Source organism: Manis javanica, chromosome 10, assembly GCF_040802235.1.
Source record: "Manis javanica isolate MJ-LG chromosome 10, MJ_LKY, whole genome shotgun sequence".
NCBI lineage: Eukaryota > Metazoa > Chordata > Mammalia > Pholidota > Manidae > Manis > Manis javanica.
This window is the reverse complement of record NC_133165.1, coordinates 57,948,760-57,976,251: the sequence shown is the minus strand read 5'-3', so window position 1 is coordinate 57,976,251 and position 27,492 is coordinate 57,948,760. Positions and strand designations below refer to the sequence as shown.

The 27,492-nt window shown below is 44.2% G+C and overlaps 1 protein-coding gene across 4 annotated transcripts in view; it reads right to left on the bottom strand.

Annotated features, from left to right (window-relative positions):
- The window catches only part of LOC108401178 (sorting nexin-29), a 585,108-nt gene that overhangs the window by 241,874 nt on the left and 315,742 nt on the right, over positions 1-27,492 (bottom strand). For all 4 annotated transcript variants that reach the window (XM_073215554.1, XM_073215556.1, XM_073215555.1 and 1 more), the window contains one exon: positions 9,098-9,204. In XM_073215554.1, the coding sequence (XP_073071655.1) occupies positions 9,098-9,204 (107 nt within the window). The remainder of the gene's footprint in view (positions 1-9,097; positions 9,205-27,492) is intronic.

Genomic DNA, 27,492 nt, shown 5'->3' with positions numbered 1-27,492 from the left:
GGAAATGGCCCAAGCTGGCCAAGCCTGAAGGAGGTTTTCACTATTCCATCCACACGCATTAAACTCAGCCCTCCCTCCTCCCTGTCTCAGCATTCTGCCCCCTGCGCCCCCAGTATCTAAAGCTGCACACTGTGGAGTAACACTGGAAGAGTAACAAGCCCTACATGTTACTGGTGCGCTGGGCTCTGCCAGCACGTGCAACGGCCCCGGCCCTTCACCTGGCAGGTTCTGAATACAGAGCCCGACCCTGAGGACAGCAACCTCCATACCCCCTTCCATCAAGACCCCACAGACAACTCCTTCTGTAGGCCCAGAAGTAGCTCAAGAAGCCACTTCCCGCCTCAAGGAGGAAAGCAAATATAAAACAGGCCCAAAATAGTATGGGTCTGAAAAGCTGAAAACCAGCCACCATAATTACAACTATTTTTATCTACCGCCCAAAAAGGAGCACTACATCATTTTCCAAGTGTCTAAGGAGGTTTGTCTGTTTGTTCTTGACTCCAGACTCCCAGATCAGAGTCACAGCCAGACATGAGGCTTTAAGGGAAATGGAAGCCGAAAAGAGCACATGGGGTGGAGATACAAGCAAACAGCAAGCCCGGGGTATCATCATCAACGGGGGAAGAGGCCCGAAAGTCCACAAGAGACACCAGACGACAGACACGAACAAGCGCTGACAAGCCTGGGAGGGTGGGCTCGCCTGCCCAGGATTACGGCTGTGCCCTGCACTGCACACGCCTGCCTCCCACAGTGGGCAACCAAAAGGTGGCAGGAGGTGGAGGAAAGAAGACCTGCCCAACTGAAAGGGGCCGCAACCAGAAGCGGGGCCCTCTCCATTGCTGTGCCAGCATGCCACCTAAGCCCAGAGGAACAGAGGGCGTTTGATGAGCTGGGGAGACACTGGGGCAGGCCTGCCACCTGAGCAGGCACTCAGGTTTACATCGGGTGCTGCGTCTATCGGCTGAAATTTCTCTCTACTACCCCTCCTTACCCTTTTGATGATTCCTTAGGGTCTGACAAACTAACAGCTAGCACGCTTATCACAGCTTTCACTGCCCAGCTCTCCTCTGAGTTAAAAAGTTAAAGCCAACCAACCAGCCAGGAAAGTGTGGGTCCTGTTTCTAGCCAGGCAGAAAGAAGCATAATGGGAAGAGTGCAGACGCTGGGGCCAGACAGCCAAGGTCGCAGCCTGCCTCTATTCAAGCCCCATGACGGTGGGCAGGTGACCTATCGCCAGCCTCAGCTTCTCAACTATGAAGGTGCAGCAAACGTTAGACAATCCAATGTAATAAAATTGGCACAGGGCCTAAAATTGAAGAGGCCCTCAACTTACACGCTATTGCTATGAGCATCACTGCCATCAGTGTTTGGCAGTTGCTTTACTTTAAATAGATGTCGCCAAAAGCCCGATAGATCACACAGAGTACCAAGCACACAATAGACTCTCAGAAACACTGGTGGGAAAAATTCTCCAGGATCAATAACCCTGTTCTCCAACTAATAGAGTACAAGTAAAGAAGAAAGGGAGGGAAGGGAAGATACAGATAGGAAAACCTGTAGGTTGAGAAGTAAGAGGTCTATTAACTGGTTGCAATGTGCAGATGGTCCCCATTTGGAACCTTACTCAAACATCTGTTTGAATGACCACACATTTTGTGGTATTAAGGAACTACTGCTAATTACAGGGTTTTTTTCTCTTGAAAACTAAGGGGGTCCTATATTTTATTAGAGATATATTCCAAAATACTTTGGGAGAAAATCAGTGTGGTTTGGACTTCCTTCAAAATACTCAGAGAAGCTGAAGAAGTAGGAAGGTGGACTTCCTTCAAAATACTCAGAGAAGCTGAAGAAGTAGGAAGGTAGCTGGACAAAGACTGGCCATGAGTTGACAACTACTGAGGTTGGCTGATAGGTACATGTAAGCTCCTTGTATTCTTCTGTCTACTTCTATATTGGAAATACCTATAGTAAAAATATTTTTTTAAAAAGTACTGATGGAGCCACCTGTCAGTATAGCCTGCTGCCACCACCTCCTCCAGAAACCACCAGTAGGGAACTAATGAACAAGGGTACACTGGAGGTGGGACACCCGCAGCAAGCTGTGGTCATACCTACTTGTCCCCAAATTCCTAAATTCCCAAGGACCATATAGCTGTGCTAATAACACAACTATAGTTGATATTAACTGGAATCAATGTATAAAGCCAAGCACAGGACAGAATTAAGAGGCAGAAAAGAGCTGTGTGTGAATTAGATGCCAGGGTTCCTTCCTCAGGAGAGGGAACAATAAGCAAGGGGCCCCCTAAAAGGTGATCCATTAAAAGAAGTTCCACTCTCTGATGCTCAATCCAATCTGAGACTCATGGGGACCATTATGGGAATTTCTTTACAACACTTTTTAATGGCATTGTGGTGGGGTTTTTTAAGGGCCCCCATCTTTTACAGATATACTCTCAGATACTTTGGAATGAAATGATATGCAATGAAATCTTTGAAATACCATAAAAGACTGGAGAACAAGCTGGGATAGAAATGAGCAATCCAAGCAAGATTGGCCAGGACTTACTAAATGTCAAAGCTGGGTGATAGGTATATGGAGGCTCATTATGCTATTCTATTTTTGTACATGTTTTGACTTATCCATAGTAGAAAAGATTTTAAGAATTCCTTGGCTGTTTGGCCTTGTTAGTCATTCAAACTTTAGTGAGAATTACATATAGACCTCTAGAAAAAAGAACTTCTTACCAGTTTTTCACTCATAAGTAACAAGCATTTAAAAACTCAGTTTTGCTTGATGAGAAAACTGCTCCCCCCTTAGCAAGAGCCTGGTCTCAATCACTCAGCATCATGTGATTTAAAAAAATAAATAAAACCTCACATCATACTTTTCATTTTGGCAAGGTTTAATGTAGATCTCAGCTCAGAGTTCTTTATCCCAAATCTGTACATGGAATACAGTATTTTATTGAAAAGCCCATCCTTCTTTTATATAAAAATGACTCTCAGATACATCAAGAGTGTTGGAACCCACCGGTGCCAATTTATGAAGCAAGTGTTGGTAGCATAGCTACTCCCAAGGCTCCCACAGCTTCAGGAACTTTCACATTTCATTAAAATGATGATCATATTCACAGTTATCTACAGTGTATGATTATGAATGTGTTTTTTACCAGCTTGATACTTAAGCTTACTTTTCCATTAATAGGAGCTCTGTCACTATTATGAGAATAAATGTTCCTAATATACCCTTTATTTCACCCATGAGCAAAAATTCAGGGACTAACTGCACTCATACAGTAAATGACAAGTAACCTGTAATTTAAAAAATCAGTCAACAGCTAGCTGAGTCCTGACACATGGGAGGAAGTAAAGATCTGTGTGCAGAGGACAGACTGGCAGTACTGCAGTCCCAGGCATGCAGGCAAGCCAAGGGCGGGGATGTGGAGCTGTGAAAAGGACTTTGAACAGTATACAGAAGGCAGTGTAGAGGAGCCAGTAGGCAAAGAGTGGAAGGGGAAATGACATCTGCTGATTATTTACCAATATATCTACTCATCATATAGCTATAAAGCTTCACACGAGCTAGGGTACTTTGGGGGTAACAGAGACAGATTCTCACCTAAGCTAAAAAGAAATTACTGTAAACAGAAAAGTGGGAGAATCAGTATAGAGAAGGGACTGGAAGCACAACAGCTCTGGCAAGTTCAACACAGGAACAACTGGAGAGCTATCAGGATCCTGCTGTTGGGACAACAGCCCCACCAAGCATTGCTGCTGTCAACACAGGAGTTCAAGCCCCAGCTGCCTAGCTTAGGTCACACACACACACCCCGGGGCCCAAAGCAGGGAAGACGACCTGGATTTACTCCCCCACCAAGACACCAAGCAGTGTTGGAGAGGTCATTCCTTTGGAAATCAGAAGGCAGAAAAGAAGGCACAAAGATACCACCTTGTCTATACAGGCATAAACTGAATTTCTTATAGTCAATCCTCAAAGCAATCCTCCTAGCATGTATTATTGAATGCATTTTGCTGATGGAGAAACTGAGGCTTAGAGAGGTCAGGTGGCCCGCCCGCCCATGAACACATGCAGTGAGTGACCAATCTGTACTGGGCCTGATGCGGGACAGCATGTGCTCTTCAAGCCACCAGGCTGCAGGAGGCAGTGGTGGAAAGATGCAGGATGAAAGTCCAAAATGCCACTGACATTTTACATTTTTCTTGATGGCAACTGCTGGAAAAGACTGGAAAGATCTCTGGAGATTAGTCTTAACCAAAGAATTGTAATAAAAGGTAAAGAAGAACCTTAGGTAAGATTTATCTTGGATGTATCCAGTATCTTTTATCTTTTTATCTTCAAATCCCTTGGTGAGGAACAAATCCATTTCCTCTGATGTCTAGATCTTCAGGAGGTATGGGAAGTTTACCAAAGACATTCCAAGGATCATCAATAACAACCCTAAAGCAATGGGAAGGAATGTTCTAGAAGCCCCTGTTAGGTGCCCACGCTCTGCAGAACCACTATTAAGGACCTGGCTCTACAACCCCGTGAAGCATAACTCTACATCTGCATTTCAGCCCTGCTTCCTAATGATCACAACGGACATGTCTGCCTCACCCTCTAGACTGGGAGCTCCCTAAGACAGGCAGTGTGTCGTATTCATCTCTGTGACCTAGACACAGCCCTGGGCAAGGACCAGCATGAAGATCGAATATTATCCACAGATGAAGCATCAATGACTCCACAACCAAAAAAAGGCAAAGTCCAGGGAAGTAAATGCTTCCTGAGGAACATGTCTGCTTCAAACTCACATCTTTTGTGGCTCACCTGCTAGAACCATCACCTCTCCTGCTCCAGGGATAGGGGAAACCCCTGAAGGGGGAGAACGGAAGCTGGAGGTTGGGCACTTAGAAGGTACATAGTAAATATGCGCCCCATGGCCTGACACCATCCATCTGCCGGCGACCTGACATCCTCTCCAGACTCTCCAAGCTAAAATTCCCCCTAAAGTTCAGTGCCAGGAAAGTTTCCCTTCTCCAAAGAACCTGTGCTTCCTCTTATTAGGTATCTAGTCCTTTGCACCAGGATGCTCTGAGCTATAGTGGTACCTTATACAGCTCACTCTCACTCTGGGGCTCCAGAAGTCACATCTATCCCACTTTAAACATCACACGGAAAAGCTGAGTCCATTCAATAGACCATCATTCCATTCAGTGTTTATGGGGCTTGTACTGCATATTGAAGCCATGCTAGGCATTGACATATATACAATTAAAAAGTAATATTCACAAGTCAAGAAGCTCCAGCCTGACATTCTACTACAATTTTGCTTCAGAAGCAGGTAATCTTAAGCACAGGTTGGGCACATTTGTTGCGTTCTTGGGCCACAGCTAAGTGGGTGGGGTGTACCCGTCCCCACACGATTTCAGACTGCTGGTGGGGCACCACTCCTGTTACCTACTGCTGACTGTCCTCCTGTCTCCTTTCATTCACCCTCTCGAACACAAGTAGTGGCTATCCCCTGTCTTCTGTCAAGGTCATCTTTTGATTCCTCTGTGAGCTGGGCCTTCCAGAGCATAGCAAAAGAATTATGGGTTTGGGCTCTGGTAATAGACAGCCAGGGGTATCTCAAGTCCAGATATGCTCTTTACCAGATAAGACATCCTGGGCAAGTCACTTAACTTCTCAAAACTGTCTGTGGCCTCTGTTGAGTATGTTTGTCAAGCAACTCTGCTGAGGACTATACGAGTTCATCCCTGCAAAGGCCTTAGCATGGTGCCAGGAAATAAAAGCATGCACCCAAAACCAGCTGCAAGTAATTCTAGTACCCTGGCTGTAATATACTGAATATATTTTTGTATTAGTGTTACTCCCTTACCAGAATAACCAATACACCTGCTGGCCATTCTACTTCTTGTTTCAAAAGTTAAAGTTAACCATCATAGGGTATCAAGAACAATCTTTCTGCCTCTAGTTCATGTAAGGTGGCGACCTTGGGTTCTGAGCTGTCCACATTACAGGTCACTGAGAATCATCGTGTAGTATGCAGTACATGGAACAGGTGGCTTTGATGCTCTGAAAGACACCTACAGAAAGAATGTTCCAAAACTCTCTTTCCATTGGGATGAATCATGAAAGAATAATTCAACTGTTGAGGTAATTCAAATGGTTATATTATTTAAAATGAAATGCTTCCTCCTTTGCCCTTCTGAAAAGGAAAGAGAAGTGCATCAATGTCCCACACATTCTTTCATTTCACTCTAACATGTGTTTACCACTCTTTCTTGGTAAAAAACCAACTATCCCATTAATAAAATGACAGGTGAACATCACCAAGAATATCATATAGTTAGATTAATACTAACAAAAGTTCCACAAAAGTCTTGGTGTAATGAAATGCTAATGATCCTCACAAATGGAAGATCACTGACAGAAGCTCACTTTGCCACTAAGCACAGAGGAAATATCAATCTGGGGCAGTAAATGCCAAATGCCATTGGAAGAACATCTCTGCTTCAAGTTCACATCTTGCTCAGCTCCCTGACTACAGCCATCAACTCTACTGCTCCAGAGTAAGGGACGCAGAGAAGGACAGAAAAGGAAGTTAAGGTGGGCAAGAGAATCCTTTACTCCCAACCACTGCTCCCTCCTCTGGAGCACTTCAACACACAGCTCTCTCGCAGCTACCAAGGCCAACGATGCAAGCGGATCCAACGGGAACTTCGCACCGTGCCTTGACCTTCCCTGCACATCACGATTGAAGTCAGTGCAGTGAGATGGGGAGACTTTCTCATGGTCAAGGTGGGTGATGACAGAGCCACAACATGGCATCCAAGGCACGGTCGTCTGGCCCTCCTGCCTCTCCAGCCATGGTACCACCTCTCTCCCCTCGTCTCCCTGAGGCTCTCCTTTCTGGCCCTCCAACTGCCAGCTTTGTCCCTGCACAGGTCTGTCATTCTTGCTGTTCCATATGTAGAAAACAGGTACCCAACAATCACCGAATTGGCCAGTCAATCCCCCTGCCCTTCAGTGAATCAGGCGCTTCACCAGGTGAGTCAAGCAGCCAATGGCTGCCTTCTCTCCTCAGAGCTGGAGTTACTATGATCGTGTCAGCCTCCCAGCTGGAGACCCCTATCTTCAGATGGCCCGGGCCCAGGGCTCAGGGTGCTCAAAGGAGCCCGGTAACATCAGCACCAGTCTCTAACCCAAGCAGGTCTGACAAAGCCTTTCTAACTAAAGATCATGCCTTGGTGTCCCTGAAGGTGCAGAAGGTTCCAACCCATGTCCAATTCTCATGAGAACCCTGTCGCCTTCATCAGCCCCTTCATTCAACAAACCAGAGATATCCCTGCCCTAGAAGAACTTAAAAATACTTTAATTCAAGGGTGATGTGGTATTTAGCATTTGCCAATAAATGTTAGCCCAGTAAGCAGAGATGAAAAACACAGTCTGCCTTCCAGGGAATTGGAGTCCCCTCTCCGCCCTGGCTTTCTGGGAATGGCCTGACAGCCCAGCACCCTGGCACTGTCACCAGCCAAGTCAGGTCCCATGACCCACACTGACTGGGGCTCCACGAATGGGCAGAGGGCTGGGGAAAGGCCCTGTAGTCCTCCTGGTCCCCAACCTCTTCCATCCTGATTTTTAACTGTTCCCCCACCAGACTGTTTTGCTAAGACCCTGGCTTGCCTTCCCTTAAGCATTCATAAGTTAGAACTCAAGTTGCTTCAAAAGTCACCTCTCTTCTTTAGTGTTCATTAGAAAGCAGATGACACAGACCACAAGAGAGTCAGCCAGAACCAGGAACGAGCCGGGGGATGCTCCTCCAGGGCCTGCCGGTGAAACCCACCTCTGGGTCAGGCATGTCTCTATGGCTACGGCAGGGGTTTTTCTGATTTCAAAAATATAATTTACTACAAAAGATTTAGAAACCACTGAAAGTACAGTTGTGTACTCACATGTGTATATATACACAAACATATATGACTTGTAATAAACTTACCACCATGTGGCCATCACAACCATACACACCTATATACATTTTATATATTAGTTACCTAACTGGAAACACAGCTTTACTACTCCCAGCTTTACTACTGAGTATGGTCATAAAGGTTTCTGATAAAAACACTATCATACCAAAAGTACCTTTATTCATTTATCAAAAATATCTTTATCTGATACCAGTGATGAATGTTACCAAATGACCTTTTAATACCTATTTGGATCAGTATCTGGTTCTTCCCCTTTGATCTGTGAATGAGTTGATGAGAATTACCTAACATTAGGCCATCTTTGAAATCCTACATCACTCTTATTTTATGTGGATTTTTCCTTCAATATGCAATTGAATTTGACTGGGTAGTATCTAGAATTTTTATATATCTACACACAAATGAGACTTGTCAATAGTTTTGATATTTATGCTATCTTTGACAGGTTTTTTATATCAGAGAGATGCACACTTAGAGCAAGATACACAGATATACATATATGTATAGATATATAGAGAGATAATGCTTCAAGGAAATACAAATAGCAAAGGGCTTTCTGTGCATACCTTGAAGGGTTTCCTGGAAATCACTATAAAGCCATCCAGGCTTGCTATCTTCGAAGGAAACAACTCTTTAATTACTTTGACAACTTTGTTCAAGAAGCTTTTCTTGTACCCTTCAGAGAGTCAGCCTCATTTTCAATTAATTTTTGTAGTAAATGTTACCCTAGAAAATAGTCCATCTTGTTCATATTTTCACATTTATCAGCACAAGGTTGTATGTGAAAGTCTCTCCTGTTTTTAATCTGCTCCAAATTCAAGGGTACATTTGTTTTCTATTTTTAACATTACATGTTTATGTTTTCTCTCTTAGTTCCTTGCCACAGGTGTACAGAGATTCTAATTAAACGATGTTCTTCAAAGAACCAGCTCTTTTCCTTATCAAGGACAATGCTTGTACCATTTTGTGTTTTGTTTGGTGTGTGGAGGAGGATGGGGAAAGGGTTGGCTGTTTTGCTAACATCTTTTTAACAGGCTGGATCTGTTTCTGGTACCTCCAAAGTAGCCAACATCAAGAATAAAGGCACAGACTCTGCCAGCCTTACCTCAACAAGTTTTCTTTCATAGGAGCTTGCTAGTTCCTCTGCACCTTCTCCCAGCTTCTGCTCAGTGACTGTAACTTCTCCATCAACATTCCACAGATTTGGAACAACTTTAGGAAAAGAAAGAAACTCCATAAGTATCTTAACAGTAATCAAAAATTATTCCCCCAGTAAAAAACAATAATAATTTCTTCTTTTCCAAATGGCTTCTCCAAAGAGAAAGCATTTTTTAAGGGGATAAAAAAAACCACAATTACTAATTACTTCAACATTGCAACATTTTCATCTAAGTAAAATAAAGTGAATGATAAGCTGTATTTAAAAATGGAAGACCTGTTATAGCGACAGATGCACATGAGTCTGGGGAATAATCTCGTCACTATTTCCATTCCGGGGACAACAGACAATGTGCTGGCAAGACATCAGAGCCTACACTCCTGTCTTCTATGTTGGTCAAATTTCTTTTTCTCCAACAAAAAAAGTTTTCCAATAAGGTAGTTCTTACCTACGTGCTACGAGAAATAGTAGTGGAGGTCAGATTACCTGTGGAATTGTTAATAAGAATTGGTATTTCTTATTCAATTAAGAATTGGTATTTCATTCCAAGAATGAAAGCAAATCAGCTTCTGGGAAAACCCCAAAACCAAAGAGCAATGACAAGGCAAAGACACCCTGAAGAGACTGGCTCCCAGGCGGGCCCGAGGACTAGCACAGTGGTCACCGGTGGGTTAGGTTTCTACTTTCCCGTGTCTGTGCATATACGCTGGCCTTGTAGAGAAGGGTAAATAACTAAAAACTGGAAATGAGCCAGATGATTCTAAGGAAAGAAGAAAAACAAGAGCAGCAGGAACTCCCACCGGTGGTTAAGAAAAGCCCCATGTATGAAGAATACAGACTAGCACCCCCCCACCAACCCACCCCCCAGTCTGAAAACAAGCACCGACTCCACAGAGCCGGCTTCCTGTGTGTTCTAGGAGATGAAACTGCTGGTGCCCCCGTCAAGCGTGATGAGATGGTAATAAGGCAAAACAAGAATCTGAGGTTAACCCCCCAGTGACTGAGATTTGAGAGACAAGGGGACAGGGCAAAAGGGAGTGGAACTGAGAGAGAAAGTGGAAGCGGGGAAAGGCTGAGCAAAATGGACTCCCGAGTTTCACTTGCCCTGTGGCTTGGATTGAGCCTTTCATGAAGCCTCCATCAAGGCACAACTAGTCAGAGTGCACAGAGGTGGCAAAGTCCCTCAAGTGAAGAGCTCAAGACCATACAGAACATGCTGGAATGACCCCTATGCTGTTTCCGTCCCAGCAGTGACTACAGTTCCAGCCACTCCAATAGGGAGTGACCCAAAAACAATCTCAGACCTCACACAGCTATCGAGAAAATATTTAAAGGACTTCCCATTAAAGGTGACAGACTGAACACATTAACTTACATTTGCATCCTCTAAGAAAACCTATGAAAATATTTTTTCTAATGGCATCGCCTTTAAGCAAAAAGAGAGCGAGGGAGGAAACAACACATTTTAGAAGCTGAGAAGCAGGTAGATAACTGGTCAATAACTGACAGAGAAAATTTCATTCTAAGCTGCAAGTGAGCAATACCAAAATGATCTGATTAAAACGTGACACCTCACAAAAGGCTGATAAACTGCTAATACAAGACACTTCTGGAAGGTGGGGCATGGACAAGGGGACAAAAGTCAAAAGAAGGGATAAAAAGTCTGTTTTAAGAAGCAATTAGCAGAAGACTAGGGGTTTGTTCTCTGGAAAAGGTACAACAGTAGGTCTGGACTGAGTTGAATGCAGAAGTATCTTACTGAGAATAGATAAAAATAACACATGCTGAACATCTGAGGTTCTTCCAGTCTTTTTCCCTTTCCTACTCCCACCCCAATCCTAGGGCAGCAGGCAGCCAACATTAACCTCTAAGCATGGGAACAAAAAGTATTTCCTGGGAATCTCAGCAGCTGAGGAGCAAAGCCCTGAAGAGAACAATCTGGGGGCTCCCCAGTGAAGTGGCAGAGCCGGATCATTCCATCAAGAAATGGTTTTACAGTTCTTAATCAGTTTTTTAAGACCCACTCCTACCTCTAAGAAGACAGTTAGAAGTCACCTAATGTTTGAGAGATGCACATAACAGGAAAGACAGGAACTAGAATAAACAAACAGAGAAAAGCATCTTACAGGAAAGAGACACAATTTAGGGAGAGTACTTCACAAGCAAACTATCCACAATATTCCCAGAGAGAGGTGATATTCCCAGAGAGATGGTGTAGCCGAGAAACAAGAATAGGGAGATGTTAAAAAATAAGAAAAAGAACACACAGCCAGAAAGCCCTTTTGGAAAGCAAGACTATCGTAGCCGAAATGGAACCCTAGACATGAAGGACAGAAGTAAGAAAATTTCCGAAAACTGAGCCAAAGAGTAACAAAATGGAAAATGAGAAATGAAAAGGAGAGTTAACTGAATGCAAAGAGCTCAAGAAAGAAAGAAATAAAAAGGTAATGCAGAACAGAGCTTATCAAAGACAGAATTCAAGAAAGACCCCAGAACCAACAGCCGTGTGTCCAGGGACAGAAGAGCTCCAAGGACCCAGCACACGGAGGGGCCAGGGTCACAGGGATGTGTCAGAGCACAAAGGGCGAAGACAGGAGGGTATCACCTTCCAGAGTGGAAGCAGCCTTCTAGATGAAGGAGAGAGAGTTACAAATGGCATAGGATTCCTAAACAGCAACACTGTAAGCGAGAAAAAGAGCAAGTGATACTGTCAACATCCTGAGAATTATTTCCAGCCTTGAATCATCTACCAAGCTGAACATGTGAGAAGTAGGTGAAGACATTTTCAGATGGGCAACCTCCCCCAAATTTTACCTCCCATCAAAAAAAAGAGAACACTAGGCAGAGGAAACAGAGATTCCAAGAAATAGGGGATCTGACACAAAAGTGAGAGAGAAAAATTATTCATAATAATCAGAGTAGAAACGACCCACATGGCCATCAAGGATGCCTGATAAACAAAATATGGTCTATCCATACAATGGAATATTACTCAGTCATGATAGGAAAAAGGAATGAACTGCTGACACCTGCCACAACATGGATGAAGCTTGAAAACACTGTGCTAAGTGAAAGAAGCAGATACCAAAGGCCATTTTTGCATGGTTCCATGTATACCAAACATCTAGGACAAGTGCTGGTTTCCAGGGATGAGAAGGAAGGACATGACTGCTAAGCAGTGCACGGTTTCTTTTCAGGGTGATAAAAATGTTGTGGAATTAGACAGTGTTGATGATTGTACAACCTTGTGAATGTACCAAAACCCACTGAATCTTGGAAATGGGTGAATTGTATGGCATATGAATTACAGTCTCACTAAAGGAGGAGGAACAGCAGTAATAGTGGTTGTGAATTAACAGGAGGGACAGGCCCATGGAGCAGCCAGGCTGCTTCCAGCTACAGTGGGTAGAGGACTCTAGGAGAGACTGCTGCCTCAGGATGGAAGTGAGAGGGGCCTCACTTCTTAACATACGGAGGAGATTTACGTAACTGAGAGGGCATTTGTACTTGAATTAGTAATGAGTACAACCAATTTTAAAAAATGATAACTATGAACTCAAAAGAAATAAACAAGTTGTGCAGAAATAACGATCAGGTAAGTCACAGTTCAGTGAGTCACCAGCTGCAGTCAGGATAATGTGATTATGGACCAGGGATTGAACCAAAAAGATCACAGGTCTGTGCAAGAGGATGAGGGGCATGAAGGATGGGAGCGTAAGGACCCAGGAGCAAGTCTTTTTCTCCCACAGTGAGAAGTCAGTAAACATCACCTACAACTGAGAAACCAAGGAGCAGCAATAGGTAAGCATTATTCAGAGACGTCAAGGTAACTACCAAAACTGTTGCAAAGTTTGAAAGGAGAGAAGGAGTTTGAAGCGGTTGCTTATGGGAAGTGGGAAAAGGGGGAGGGTGGTGGCTGATAGTATCAGGCCTTTAAACCATTAGACTATGTGCAAAAGTTTTGTTTAAAAAACTAAATTTAATTTTCAATGAGAACCAGAATTAAGAGGAAGCTACATTTAGAAAAGTTAACTAAGACAGCCACAGTGTCCACTCAGACAGGGTGGTGGCCCACGGTGAAGCCTGGTGCTACTGCACATCGGTGCTCCCATGGTCTGGCTGCGCTCTCCAGATGCCTGACCTCGCCGGGATCCGCGCTGCCTTCCTCCACAAGGAGACCCTGCTGGGCAGGAAGACAAAACCATCCACCCTGCTTGAGGTCTGCACATCCTGCTAGAAACCAAGCCCCCGGCCTTCTGTCCGCGGGCCCTCCTGCAGGTACAGTTACGAGATATCAGCAGTCTTCTGGGCTGCAGGAGGCAGATGCATAAATAAGTTTGAGCCTTCAAGACTGGAGACAGACCATGACCACCCATGAACTTACAGATAGACCCTTAGAAACTAGCCAGTCAACCTTCCCTGCAAATATCTGGCCCCTCACTGCCCTGGATCAGCTCCTGCAGCTTTAACAAGCACGTGAGAAACTTCTATCCCACATATAAAATAATATAATAAGAAACTAACGCCAAGTAGATCCTGCTTTTCTCATCAGTAGGCAGCCCCTACAATGGCCCCAGGATCCTCCCTCCAGGCACTCACGTTCTTAGGTGCTCTCCACCCGAGAGTTGGGCTGGACTTACGGACTCACCTCTAATGAACAGAATATGGCAGATCCTGAGAGGAAGAGATGAAAAGACTGTGGCTTCCATCTCAGGTGTCCTCTCTCTCTCACTCACTCTCTCTGGGAAGAGCCACCTGCCACCTTCTGAGTTGCCTCACAGGCAGACGCAGGCTGCAAGGAAATGTGTCCAGCTGACAGCCAGCAAGGGCCTGGGGGCAGCCGCCAGCCACGTGAGCGGACATGGGCCTCCCCCAGTCAAGCCTGGCTGTGATGACTGCAGCTGCAGCGGAGGCCCTGCCTGCGGCCTCGTGAGACGCTCTGCGGCAGGGCACATGGCTAAGCCATGCCTGGCTTCCTACCCTACGCGGACCGAAGTCAGCACAGGTCTGTTGTCTTAAGCTACTAAAGGCAGCAACAGATAGCTAATACAGGGCTTTAATCACTCAGACACTTCCTTCAGACAGTACTCTGAGTAAAACTCTGAGTTAGACCCTGGAGTTATAAAGATGGTGATATGCTTCCACGCTGACGCTTCTATAAAAAAGGAAGACTACAAGGCGGGTTGGCCAATGTATCTATATAGCTTAAAATTAGTATTTAGAAAACCAAGAGAGCCACTGAATCAGCCAGACACGTCCCACTTCTCTGCGGGCAAGGGGAACACATGGAGAGGCACAAGAAGTCAGTCATTCCATTAGTTTAAGTTTATACAAGCACCACATCTTGTTTATTTTCAAGTCAGGAAGATTTCATCTGCCTGGGGAGCAAGAGAACATTTGGGTGTTCAAAGAAGGCAGCACAATAAAAGTCTGAGTAACATCAAGTCACTTGAGAGCCAAAACAGGCACATTACACCCCCACACTCTCTGCACATCCCACAATAATTCAATCAACTTGGAAAAGATCCATTGTGATTGAATTCTGAAGGTCAAATCTAAATAATACAAATGTTTGCAACTGATCAAACTAAAAAGTGTTTTTTTTTAAGATGCCTATTTCCTGAGAGTGATCTGTTTTAGAATGGAAAGAAAGACAATGTAATAGTCCAGAAGGAAAGCATGCATCTCTACTGGTGTCAGTAATAGCTCACTCTGAATTCAAGAACACAAGGCTTAAAAATATAAGTAAGCAATGCAATCTTAAACCTGGAACTTCCTCGATAATATTTTTGGGCCATGTTTTGAGTTACTCTGACAACATCCAGCACTTTACAGTCTGCCCTGGTCAAGAGCTACAGGGAGAATGGGGCTGCCGGTTCACAGCAAGACAGAAACACACTCCAACCACAGGGTTAGCGAGCTCAATGTAGGGTTGGGCTGAAAAGGCCACAACTCAAAGATGATTCCAAAAGGAAGGAAGGGTTATATGTAATGTCCTAACCAAAACTTGGGAACTGCTTCTATATATAATGAGTTCTCATAAAAATAATGTAATAATATTGCTTCAGCTTTCCTAGCACCTTGGAGATTGCAAAGGACTTCAAATGCATAATCTTACTGCAGCCTCCATACAGGACTCAGGCTGCCATTTAAATTTGTACCAAAAGTGAAGGTGAATACGTTTTTTGTCTAGCACACGATGTCCCATTAGCCCAGTCAACCTGGTTAACATCCCATTAATCATAGGAAAAGCCGCACCTCACCTACCTGCATATACTCAAGTAGTCAGCAATTTTCTCCTGCATTTGTGTGATGGTATAACTACATGTTAGACTCCGAATGGAAAAATTTGGCAAAACAATAAGCCTTCTCTTTTTAAATCTAAATAAGACCCTGAAACAGTATTTGGTAGAGGCACAAAGATTTGCTTTAAGTCAGAGCTATTTTTCACGTTCCAGAAAAGCTGTGGGTTTGTTAGCACCATTAGCAGGTCATTTAAACTTAGCAAACATGACACAGTTTTTCACCTCCTTGCAGCCTGCCGTTACTGTTTGGAGGTGTCTGTGTAAGTCATCTGACATAAGTAGACACTATGCTGGTCTCACCAGCAGGCACCAGAGGACACATGGGGTTTTCTGACTAAATTATTTTAAGCACAACCTCAAATACCATGGAGAGCAGCATAGCAAACAGTATGATAAGGTTACTGTTTTGCTTCCAATTCGATAAGCTTAGCATGACCCCAGATGCAAACAGTGTGAGATGCTGGTGGCAAAAAAGAATAAAGAATCATTTTAAATTCAGACATGGTTCCCTCAAATGTTCTAACAGACAAAAGGAGGTATGCAGGACCTGTAACAGCAGGCCAGGTTTGGTGTGATGGGAAATCTGAGTCTTGGAAAAGGTTCCTCCTAGGTGAGGTCACATGATCCTACAAGACCGCAGGTACCCACAGTGTTCAAGCATAATAAACAGTCTTCAGAATAATGGTATTCACCATTTTCCAAGTGCTCACAAGGCAAGGGGAGAGAATGGTAAGTAGGACGGTGTGAGCTCTGCAATCAGACAGATACCAGTGGTGTGAAGTCTGGCTGCACCACTCACCATGAGTGACCTTGGGCAAATCTTTTATGTATTCACTCAACAACTAGATACTAAAGATTCATTACATACCCAGCACTAGACACCAGAGATACAGGGATGTACTAGCATTATGGATAGTGAATGCCAATACAAAGTGCACACTTGAGTGCACTCCAGGCTGAGAACTAAAGGAAGGTTAAGGTCCGGGAAAATATTGGGGGAAGAGTACAAATTAAATAAAGTGTAAGGAAAGGCCTCATTAGAGAGATACCAGCTGAGCAAAGACCAGAAGAAAGCAGGGGAGTGAGTCATGCAAAGCTCCAGGGACAGCATTCTTGGAAAAGCAAGTGCAAAGGCCCTGAGGTAGGCCCAGGCCGAATGTGTCCCAGGTACAACAAGGCAGTCAGTGCAGCTAAAGGATAATGGATGAGTGAATGACTGACAGAAAATGAGACCACAGAGGAGATGACATGGTTTTCAGGCTATGATACTTTATTCTGAGCAAAATGGGAAGCCCCTGGAAGATCCTGAACAAAAGGTGAGATGATCAGATTTATGTTCTGAAAGATCATTCTTCCAGCTATATGAAAGGGTAGATGGAGAACCAGGAGGGCAGGGACACAGCTCAGGCCTCCCTTTAAGGGAGAACCTGCTACTCTGTCACAGGAGGGCAGTTAGCTGACAACCTCTAGCTGCAGCACCTTCCAGATGGGCTCCAACTCCTAGTTGGCCCTCGCCAACGGCTGAGCACACAGATTTCTCTGCCCAATTTGGGGTCCCTCTGATGGGCAATCTTTGTACAGAGCTCCCAGGCAGGCTGAGTAGGCCGACTGTAGTGAGATCTGCAGCCCAAGCCTAAGGCTTTCCCTGCCTGATGCTGCTTGCCCCTCTATTCTTCACAGGCACCCCCCCGCTGCCCATGTCCTGCACTCCCAACTTTGTCTCAGCATCTTCCTCCTCGAGAATCCAACAGACACAGGAGGCTCAGACACTACAGCAATGGACCAGGCAGAAGGTCATGATGCTGGCCGGAGCCCTGGTGACAGCAATGGGTGTGACAAGGAGCAGAAGAAACCAAGAAGGATAAGTCAATAAACACTGCTGAGAGACTTGGTGTAGGGTTTGAGGAAAGGCAGGAGGAGTCAAGGTAATACCAAGATGTGGGGCCTCGGGAACCTGGAAGATGGAGCTATCACTTTACCTTTCTGGGCAGACTGGGCAAGGAGCAGGGGTGGGGATGACCACCTGAGTGGTCTGTCGGGAAATTTTGTTCTCAAACAAGTAAGGTTTGATACAACCATTAGCCATCTGACAAATGCAGCAGCCTAGGAGGCTGGAGTTTAGGGGGTACATTAGGGTAAGAGACATAAAATTAGAAATCAATAGCAGAAAAGTGATTAAAAACGACAGGACCAAGATCACCCCACCTGTGGAAGCTGCATTTCCTCGGGTTGAAACTGCTAATAATAGACCCCCACCTGAAAGAGCCCTCCAGGCAAAGCCCCACAACACGCAGCCAGGAATGAAGGTGTCCCTGCAGGGCAGTGACTGCACTGTGATTTGTACTTGCCAGCACACTGCTCAGCACGCGGCTGTATTATTTCCTGTTCTCACACTAACAGCGCAAAGGAGATACTATTAATCCCAGGACAATGAGTTTCCAAGGGGTTAAGTGATTTGTCCAAGGTCAGATGGCTATCACAGGACAGTCAGGAACTGCACCGACCCACGTTCCTTCCCCCACAGCGCAGCGCTCCCAGCCGGGTCAGAGCTGAGTACACTAAGTGAGACTTGCTCCCTCGCTCCCTCACGCAGACCTCTGTCCAACAGGCACTCAGTCAAAAGCTAGGGCCTCAGGAAAGGGTCGGGTGGGGATCCAGGGTTGGGGTCTCCCAGGCCGAGGATTACAACACAGACAGAGGAAACCAACACTGCCCCCTGCCCCTAATCCTTGCGCAGCTCCAGCTTCACAAAACCAGGTGTCCCAGGGCAGCAAGTCTCTGAAATCTCTCAGGAAAGCCTCAGTCAGGGGCTTTCTGATTAATGCTGAATATCTTATGCCTTTTTAGGGGACAGCAGAGGAACTTAGGCTGGTATTTAGCAAAGTTCAGTCTGGGAGAAGGGAGTTCCCAAAAACTGAGAAATCTTCATTCAACCTAGAGCTTCTCATGAGCAGCCAGGCCAGAGTACTTGAGGGGAAAAGAAGCACAGAACAGACAGGAGGTAGTGGCCCTGAGGACTGGCTGCTCACCGCTGGTGCAACAGAAGGTTCCACCACCCTGCATGGTCTCAGCCTCCAGCACATAACATCTAGGGGCAGATTTGAAGAGGCAATGAGCTACTGTCCATGAGGCCCTGACTCAGCACCCCCGGGTGCTTTATATCATTTCACTTAACCCTCAAAATACCATTGCACAGTAACTATTTCAGAGATGAGAAAAAATGGGTTTGGGTTTTCTAAACACTGTAAATGATGGACCCAGTTAAATAAATCCCCTCTGCCTGATTTCAAAACCCTAGTCTCTTCCCAACTACCCATACTGACTTCCTGCTATCTGGAGCCTGCTCCCACTATGGTACCAACTTCCACCTGCGAGGGACTTCCCAGGCCATGTGCTAAAACTTCAAAGGAAACCTACCTCCCTGTGCATACCAAACACACAGGAACCCGTATGTTTTTGGTTGCCTCATGTTATAAGAACACTATAAATTTCCAACTCTCCAGAAAGTTGAAAACGAATCCTTCAAAAATTTGATATAATCTATCCACCTCACAGTTAAGATTGTTCTCTGGTAAAAAGCAGGAGGTTTGTGTGACAGCCAAGCATTGAATATGCTACCCAAAGAATGTCCTAGCATGTGATATCCATGCCAACAAAATGAACCCAAAGCGTGCAGAGTTGTCTATATCCCTCAAGATCAGGGCCAGGAACCATGGGACCAGGAGGAATCCTGGTTTTAATAACAGATGAGGAATTATATGTGATTGGGAAGGTGGGCATAGACATGAAGCACCCCACAGAGCCAATCCTGGTTGTCACCAACCAGAGTGATATCTTGGACACATGACCTCATTTCTTTTGAGCTTCAGTTTCCTCATGTGTAAAAAGGGATAATGGTAGCTCATGAGGATTAAACATGAGAAGAACATAAACTACATATTTTCGCTGCCAGCATTATGATATGATCATTTTTTTAAAGACAAATGCAAAGTGAAAGCCTTTCCTTATCAAATCAAAATGCCTCTTAGAAGTTTCCAACTTTGATGGGTCTTCCCAGAGAAATCTGCTCACCTGCTTAGATGCTGTTTAGATCTCTTCCAAGAGATCATCTAAATATGTCACACATGCACAGGGACAGCTGGGAATGACTGTTGCATAAAGCAGAACTGTCATCACACCCTCCACCAAGCACATTTTCACCTGCTCATGTGATACAGCTTAGCAGAGGCCCTGATAGGAACCTGAGAGTTCTGTTTTTCCCCTAAGTGGAAAGCAGTTTGACAGTGAAAACCACTTCTTTTGCAGGAATAAAACATGCAGGTAGTCATGCCAGACAAAGTGACTTCTTGCTCTGATCAAAGCAGTGCAAAAGTGTCTGCTGAACAGAGCCCCGGGCCTGACCATACCCTACAGGCCCACGAGGGTCAGCTTGTCAGCAATGCGACCAGGTGACATGGATGGTTCCAAATGCTGTTTTTAAAACTGCTCATTCCAAAATACAAATGCATCTAGGTTCAAGAATGACACCGCTAGCAAATGCATGTAGCTCTGTTTTGGTGGGAAGGAGGATGGGAAGGAGCAAGGTGAGACCAGGGGCACTCCTATGGCCTTAACCTTGGTAACCTGGGGTGTGGGCAGCAGTAGGTAACAGTGTTTTCATTCTAAAGCCTTGAAGTATTTTAGGAACCACAAGCATCTGTAACTTCTGCAATGCATTTTTAAAGCAGCAGAGCTACCATACCAGAGGCAGAAACTGTTCATCTGTAAGCCCTGGGTTTACAGGAATCAAAACCTTCCTGAGGAAATCACACAACCTGCTCTTAAGAAGCGACTCCTGAAATTTCAGAAGCCCATGTGGAGGACTGTTCTGAACTGCTTCAATCCTAGGGCTCTGGGCCATACTGTAGGCAGTTAGATGTGGTGCAGTTAAAAAAGGAAACGTGCTGGTAGAATGAGCGCAACAGTGTAAAAGGCACAGGAGCTGCAGTCAGAAGGTCCTGGACTCCCACCCCAGCTGGGCCACTTGCTGCAAGGTGCCCTGAGCCCAGCCTCCTGCTCAGTAAAGAGGGGATAACCACACCCATCTTGCAGGGATACCACTGGAGGATTCAGCTAGGAAGTGGACAAACAAGGAGCAGAGGCGTGCTCTGCACATGGTGATGGTGGAGGGGTCATCAGCGGAACACCAGACCTTGACTCTGTCTACCCAGACAAGAAGCTCTTTGAAGGCAAAGGCTCCTCTTGTTTCTCTGAACCCACAAAATGTTCAGAACCAGATGGGGCACAAGTTAGATTCTCAGTACTTCCAGACTGATGCACTAACACCTCTTTGAATCTGAATGTATCAACTTAACCAAGAATATCAGTCAACAAAGAGTTACCTATTACCGGAGACGCCATCTAACTGACAAGGCATATATGGCATGGATCTCAGATCTCATGGTTATGTTTTCTCTTAGTTTCTTTAGCAAGTTTATGTTCTCAAATTGTAAAAGTGAGACATGTTCACTGCAGGGGAAAAAAGATCCATTTTTACATTTTCATGTCCCTGCTGTACAAACACCAGACTTCTGCAAAGCAAGGAAAAGGAAGAGGATATAAATCCCAACCCAGTCAACACATATGGTAATACACTATATTTCTATACAGTTTATATTCTCTCAAGGGTGTGTCCACACCTACTCTCTCACATGGTCCATCCAGCTATTCAGGGGTTGGGCGACTGTCCAAGAAGAGAAGATAGAATGATACAATAATGATAAAATAACAACAGTTAATACTTCCTAGATGCTTACAGAGTACCTGGCGCTATTGTAGGCACTGACAGATTTCATCCTTCCCGTTCTGCAAGTGACAAAACTGAGTCTACACTCTTAACCACTGCGTGATCTTAACCACTACATTATTTCACTCCATGGGAGCTCCAGCACCTCCTTTCGACCTCAGGCTGGCATTGCATAGGCAGACGGGAATGGTGATTCCAGAGGGAATGCCTAAGCAAACTTCAGACAGGCTGGTTATGCCATTCCCCAGGGTGTTATTTCCCCCATGCACTGCTACATACCAGAAAAAAACATTAGGAGTCTGAAAACATTGATATTCTAGATATGACCACTTAGTTTCTATTAAGCATTTCACTATAAATTCAAAAATAGCACATCAGCACAGGTTTGCTATTAAAAACAATTCAGCCTAAGAGAATTAAAAATATACATCTCTACAAAAACCTGTATTCCAATGTTCCTGCCAGCATTATCTGCAATACCCACAAAGTGTAGGGAACCCAAGTGTCCATCCAGGGAGGACTGGATAAGCACAATGTGGTCCAAGCACAATGCACTACTACTCAGCCCTAAAAACAAAAGAAACTGGAACACATTCTACAACATGGATGAACCATTGGGACATTGGGTTAAGTGAAATAAGCCAGTCACAAAAGACAAATATTGTAGGATTCCACTCATGTGAGATCTGTAAAGCAATCAAATTCACAGAAACAGAAACCAGAGAGGTTGTCAGGGGCTGGGGGAGAGAGGATGGGAAGTTATTACTTAATGGAGACAGAATTTTAGTTTAGGATGATGAAAACATCCTGGAAATGGATGGTAGTAATGGCAGGACAACAATGTAAATGTGCTTAATACCACCAAACTGTACAATTCAAAATGGTTAAGATGGTAAATTGCACATGGATAAACCTTGAAAACATTACACTAAATGAAAGAACCAGATGCAAAAGGCTACATATAGTATGATTCCATTTACATGGAATGTCCAGAATAGGCAAATCCATAGGGACCAAAAGTAGTTTCATATTTGCCAAGCACGGGGGTGGAAAGCGGGTGGAAAGGTACCGCTGATGCATACAGGATTTCTTTGCAGGGAGAAGAAGTGTTCTGGAGTTGGACAGTGGTGATGGTTGCATAACATTTGGACAATACTAAAAAACGCTGAATTGTATACTTAAAACAGGAGAATTTTAAGATGTGTGAATTTTTCTCAATAAAGTAATACAAATACCTATGTTTAGCACCTAAAAAATGCAGATTATCTTTTATCACCTCACCTTCCCATGCTCCATCCCATTTTTCTCATTACCATCCCAGGATTATTCCTCCACATACTTTTCTGCACATTTATACATACAGATTCATACATACTCATGTACTCTTACAGGTTTTATTTTTTATAACACATAAATAGAACAGGCTATAGAGACACCTTTCACTCGGCACCCCCCCACCACCAAGAGACCTGCCTCATTCTCTACCACAGCTGTGTTACAGGACAGAACCACAGTCTGTTTCACCTGTCCTTTACTAATCCTAATTCAAACAATGCTGCAATCCACAACTTTATACCTGTCTCTCTGCACACATGTATAAAACTTTTGTTGTCGTGGACACCTAGAAATGGAGTTGCTGGGTCAAAGGGTATGCACAGTTTAAATTTTGACAGCTGACAAGTACTCTCTACCCCCTAGATCCCCCAACAGAGCGTTCTGTGACCTTCGATGGCCACCTGACTCCCGTGGGCCTCAGCGTCCTCACTGATGAATCCAAGCAGATTTTCTAAATCAATTTCAGTTCTAACATTCATTTTTGTAAACCCCAAGATCCAGAGGAAGCTTGACAAAAGTCAAGCAGAGCTAGAGTAAATGTGCAAACCTGAGCTTCCAGCACAGCCACTGCACAGGTGGCCTGGCCGAGAAAGCCCAGCCAACTGAGCAGGAGAAACCAGAAAGCTGAAACAAACTCAACAAAGCAAGACCTCAAGTCACTGGTCTGGCGAGCTGCAGGGCTGGGACAAACGTCCCCAGCGTGAGGGACACGGACTAGGCTCTGCGGAGCCATGTAGCCAGCCCCAGGAAAATACCAGCAAGTACCTCCAGCAGCATTGAGGTTGAGGACCACTCACCACACCTGAAGCAGGTGGCACAGAGCCAGGCAACAAGGGCGAGTAACACAAAAGATTAAGGAACAGGATTTTGCCAAGAGGAAAGGTCTTAAAGTAAAGTTTATACACAGGGAGAAGCCAAGATGGTGGCATGAGTAGGGTAGCAGAAATCTCCTCCCAAAACCATATATATTTTTGAAAATACAACAAATACAACTATTCCCAAAAGAGAGGCCAGAAGATAAAGTACAACAGTCAGGTTACATCTACATCTGAGAGAACTCAGCACCTCAAAAAGCGGGTAAGATACAAACCGTGGCCTGGTGGGACCCGAGCACTACCTCCACCCCAGGCAGGAAGAGAAGAGTCAGAGCAGGGAGGAAGTGGGAGCCCAGGACTGCCAAATACAGAGTCCTAGTCATCTGCACCAGGAGCGCAGATACACAGAGCATGGTGTGCTGGATATTAGGGAATCAGAACAGTAAAACCAGTGAGCGAGACAGCGCAGCTGGCCACCCTGGGACAAAAGAAAAGTGAGTGTTTTTTGAAAGTCTTAAAGGGACAGGGACTCCACAGATGGACAGAACCATCTCAGCACACTCAGCCCAGCAAGGGGGAATCCCAGGGAATTTCAGGTGCCCCCGCCACATGGGAGGCAATGCACCTTTGAAGTCCCTCACGGTGATAAACAGCCTTCTATCCATTCCCCCTCCCATGCAGCCCCGCCACAGCAGGGGAGGAGCCTGACAGCGGCTGTGCCCACAGCAACTGGCTAGAGCCTCCTCCGCAGCCGCCCAGAACAGACACAGAGGCCCCGCCAGCACGCAGCAGCCCAGCACAGACAGAGGAAGCTCGGACAGGGAGCCAAGGCTGTTTTTGCAGGAGAGCACATACAGCACGCCTGCCTCTCCCCGCAGGGCACTGGGTTGCCCCGACAGCTGCCCCGCCCACAGCAGCTCAGGAAATAAAACCAGAAGCTACTCCCTTTGCGCAGATAACCAACACAGGCAGGAGATAAGGGCAAGGGGCAGGAAGGGACGTTGTTCTCCCAGCTGACACATGCACCAACTGCCTATGGCTACCTCTATTGCCAGGAAAAGGCAGAAGAATTTGATCCTGTCCAGAATTACCCATAAAACCCCTGAAAGGGAGCCTGGGGAGAAAGATTTAACCAATCTTCCTGAAAAAGAATTCAAAATAAAGGTCATAACCATGCTTATGGACCTGCAGAGAAATATGCAAGAGCTAAAGGATGAAGTTAGGAGGGAGAATACAGAAATAAGTCAATCTCTGGAAGGACTTAAGAGCAGACTGGATGAGGTGCAAGAGGTCATTAATGGAATAGAAATCAGAGAATAGGAACACAGAGAAGATGAGGCAGTGAGAGATAAAAGGATCTCCATCAATGAAAGAATACTAAGAGAACTGTGTGACTAATCCAAATGGAACAAAATTCGCATTATAGGGGTACAAGAAGAAGAAGAGAGAGTAAAAGGGATAGAAAATGTCTCTGAAGAAACAATTGCTGAAAACTTAGCCAAACTGGGGGAGGAAATAATCTCTCAGACCATGGAAGTCCATAGAACTCCCAACACAAGGGACCCAAGGAGGACAACACCAAGACACATAATAATTAAAATGGCAAAGATCAAGGAAAAGGACTGAGTATTAAAGGCAGCCAGAGAGAGAAAAAATGTCACCTACAAAGGAAAACCCATCAGGCTATCATCAGACTTCTCAAAAGAAACCTTACAGGCCAGAAGAGAATGGCATGATATATTTAATGCAATGAAACAGAGGGGCCTTGAACCAAGAATACTGTGTCCAGCATGATTATCATTTAAATATGAAGGAGGGATTAAACAATTCCCAGACAAGCAAAAGTTAAGGGAATTTGCCACCCACAAACCACCTCTACAGGGTATTCTAGAGGGACTGCACTAGATGGAAGCAATCCTAAGGCTAAATAGATGTCACCAGAGAAAATAAAATCACAGCAAAGAAAGCAGACCAACCAAATACTAACTAAAGGCAAAAAATAAGATCAACTACTCACAAAAGCAGTCAAAGGAAACACAAAAGAGTACAGAATAAAACACCTAACATATAAAGAATGGAGGAGGAGGAATAAGAAGGAAGAGAAATAAAGAATCATCAGACTGTGTTTATAACAGCTTAATAAGCAAGTTAAGTTACACAGTTAGCTAGTAAAGAAGCTACCCTTGAACCTTTGGTAACCACAAATCTAAAGCATGCAATGGCAATTAGTACATATCTTTCAATAATCACATTAAATGTAAATGGACTGAATGCACCAATCAAAAGACACAGAGTAATAGAATGGACAAGACCCATCTATATGCTGCTTACAAGAGACCCACCTCAAACCCAAAGATACAAACAGACTAAAAGTCAAGGGATAAAAAAAGATATTTCATGCAAACAACAAGGAGAAAAAAGGAGGTGCTGCAGTACTAGTATCAGACAAAACTGACTTCAAAACAAAGAAAGTAACAAGAGATAAAGAGGAACATTACATAATGATAATGGGGTCAGTCCAACAAGAGGCTATAACCATTATAAATATATGGGCACCCAATACAGGAGCACCAACATATGTGAAACAAATACTAACAGAATTAAAGGAGGAAATAGAATGCAACGCATTCATTTTAGGAGACTTCAACACATCACTCACTCCAAAGAACAGATCCACCAGACAGAAAATAAGGACACAGAGGCACTGAACAACACACTAGAACAGATGGACCTAATAGACATCTGCAGAACCCTACACCCAAAAGCAGCAGGATACACATTCTTCTCAAGTGCACATGGAACATTCTCCAGAATAGACCACATACTAGCCCACAAAAAGAGCCTTAGTAAATTCAAAAAGATTGAAATTTTTCCAACCAACTTCTCAGACCACAAAGGTATAAAACTAGAAACAAATTGTACAAAGAAAACAAAGGCTCACAAACACATGGAGGCTTAACAACATGCTCCTAATCAATGAATCAATGACCAAATTAAAACAGAGATCAAGCAATATATGGAGACAAATGCAACAACAGCACAGAGCACCAACTTCTGTGGGATGCAGAGAAGGCAGTTCTAAGAGGAATGCATATAGCAATCCAGGCCTATTTAAAGAAGGAAGAACAATCCCAAATGAAGTCTAAAGTCACAATTATCGAAATTGGAAAAAGAAGAACAAATGAGGCCCAAAGTCAGCAGATGGAGAGATATAATAAAGATCAGGGAAGAAATAAATAAAATTGAGAAGAATAAAACAATAGAAAAAAATCAATGAAACCAAGAGCTCATTCTTTGAGAAAATAAACAAAATAGATAAACCTCTAGCCAGGCTTATTAAGAGAAAAAGAGAATCTACGCACATCAACACAATCAGAAACAAGAAAGGAAAGATCACGACGGACCCCACAGTAATATAAAGAATCATTAGAGAATACTATGAGAATCTATATGCTAACAAGGGGGAAAACCTAGAAGAAATGGACAACTTCCTAGAAAAATACAACCTTCCAAGACTGACCAAGGAAGAAACAGAAAATCTAAACAGACCAACTACCAGCACCAAAATTGAAGCAGTAATCAAAAAACTACCCAAGAGCAAAACCTCCAGGCCAGATGGATTTACCGTGGAATTTTATCAGACATACAGAGAAGACATAATACCCATTTTGTTTAAGTTTTCCAAAAAATAGAAGAGGAGGGAATACTTCCAAACTCATTCTATGAAGCCAGCATTACTCTAATACCAAAACCAGGCAAAGACACCACAAAAAAAGAAAATTTCAGACCAATATCCCTGATGAACATAGATGGAAAAATACTTGATAAAATATTAGCAAACCGAATTCAAAAATACATCAAGAGGATCATACACCATGAACAAATGGGATTCATCTCAGGGATGCAAGAATGGTACAACATTCAAAAATCCATCAACATCATCCACCACATAAACAAAAAGGACAAAAACCACATGATTATTTCCATAGATGCTGAAAAATCATTCGACAAAATTCAACATTCATTCATGATAAACATTCTCAACAAAATGGGTATAGAGGGCAAGTAGCTCAACACAATAAAGGCCATACATGACAAACA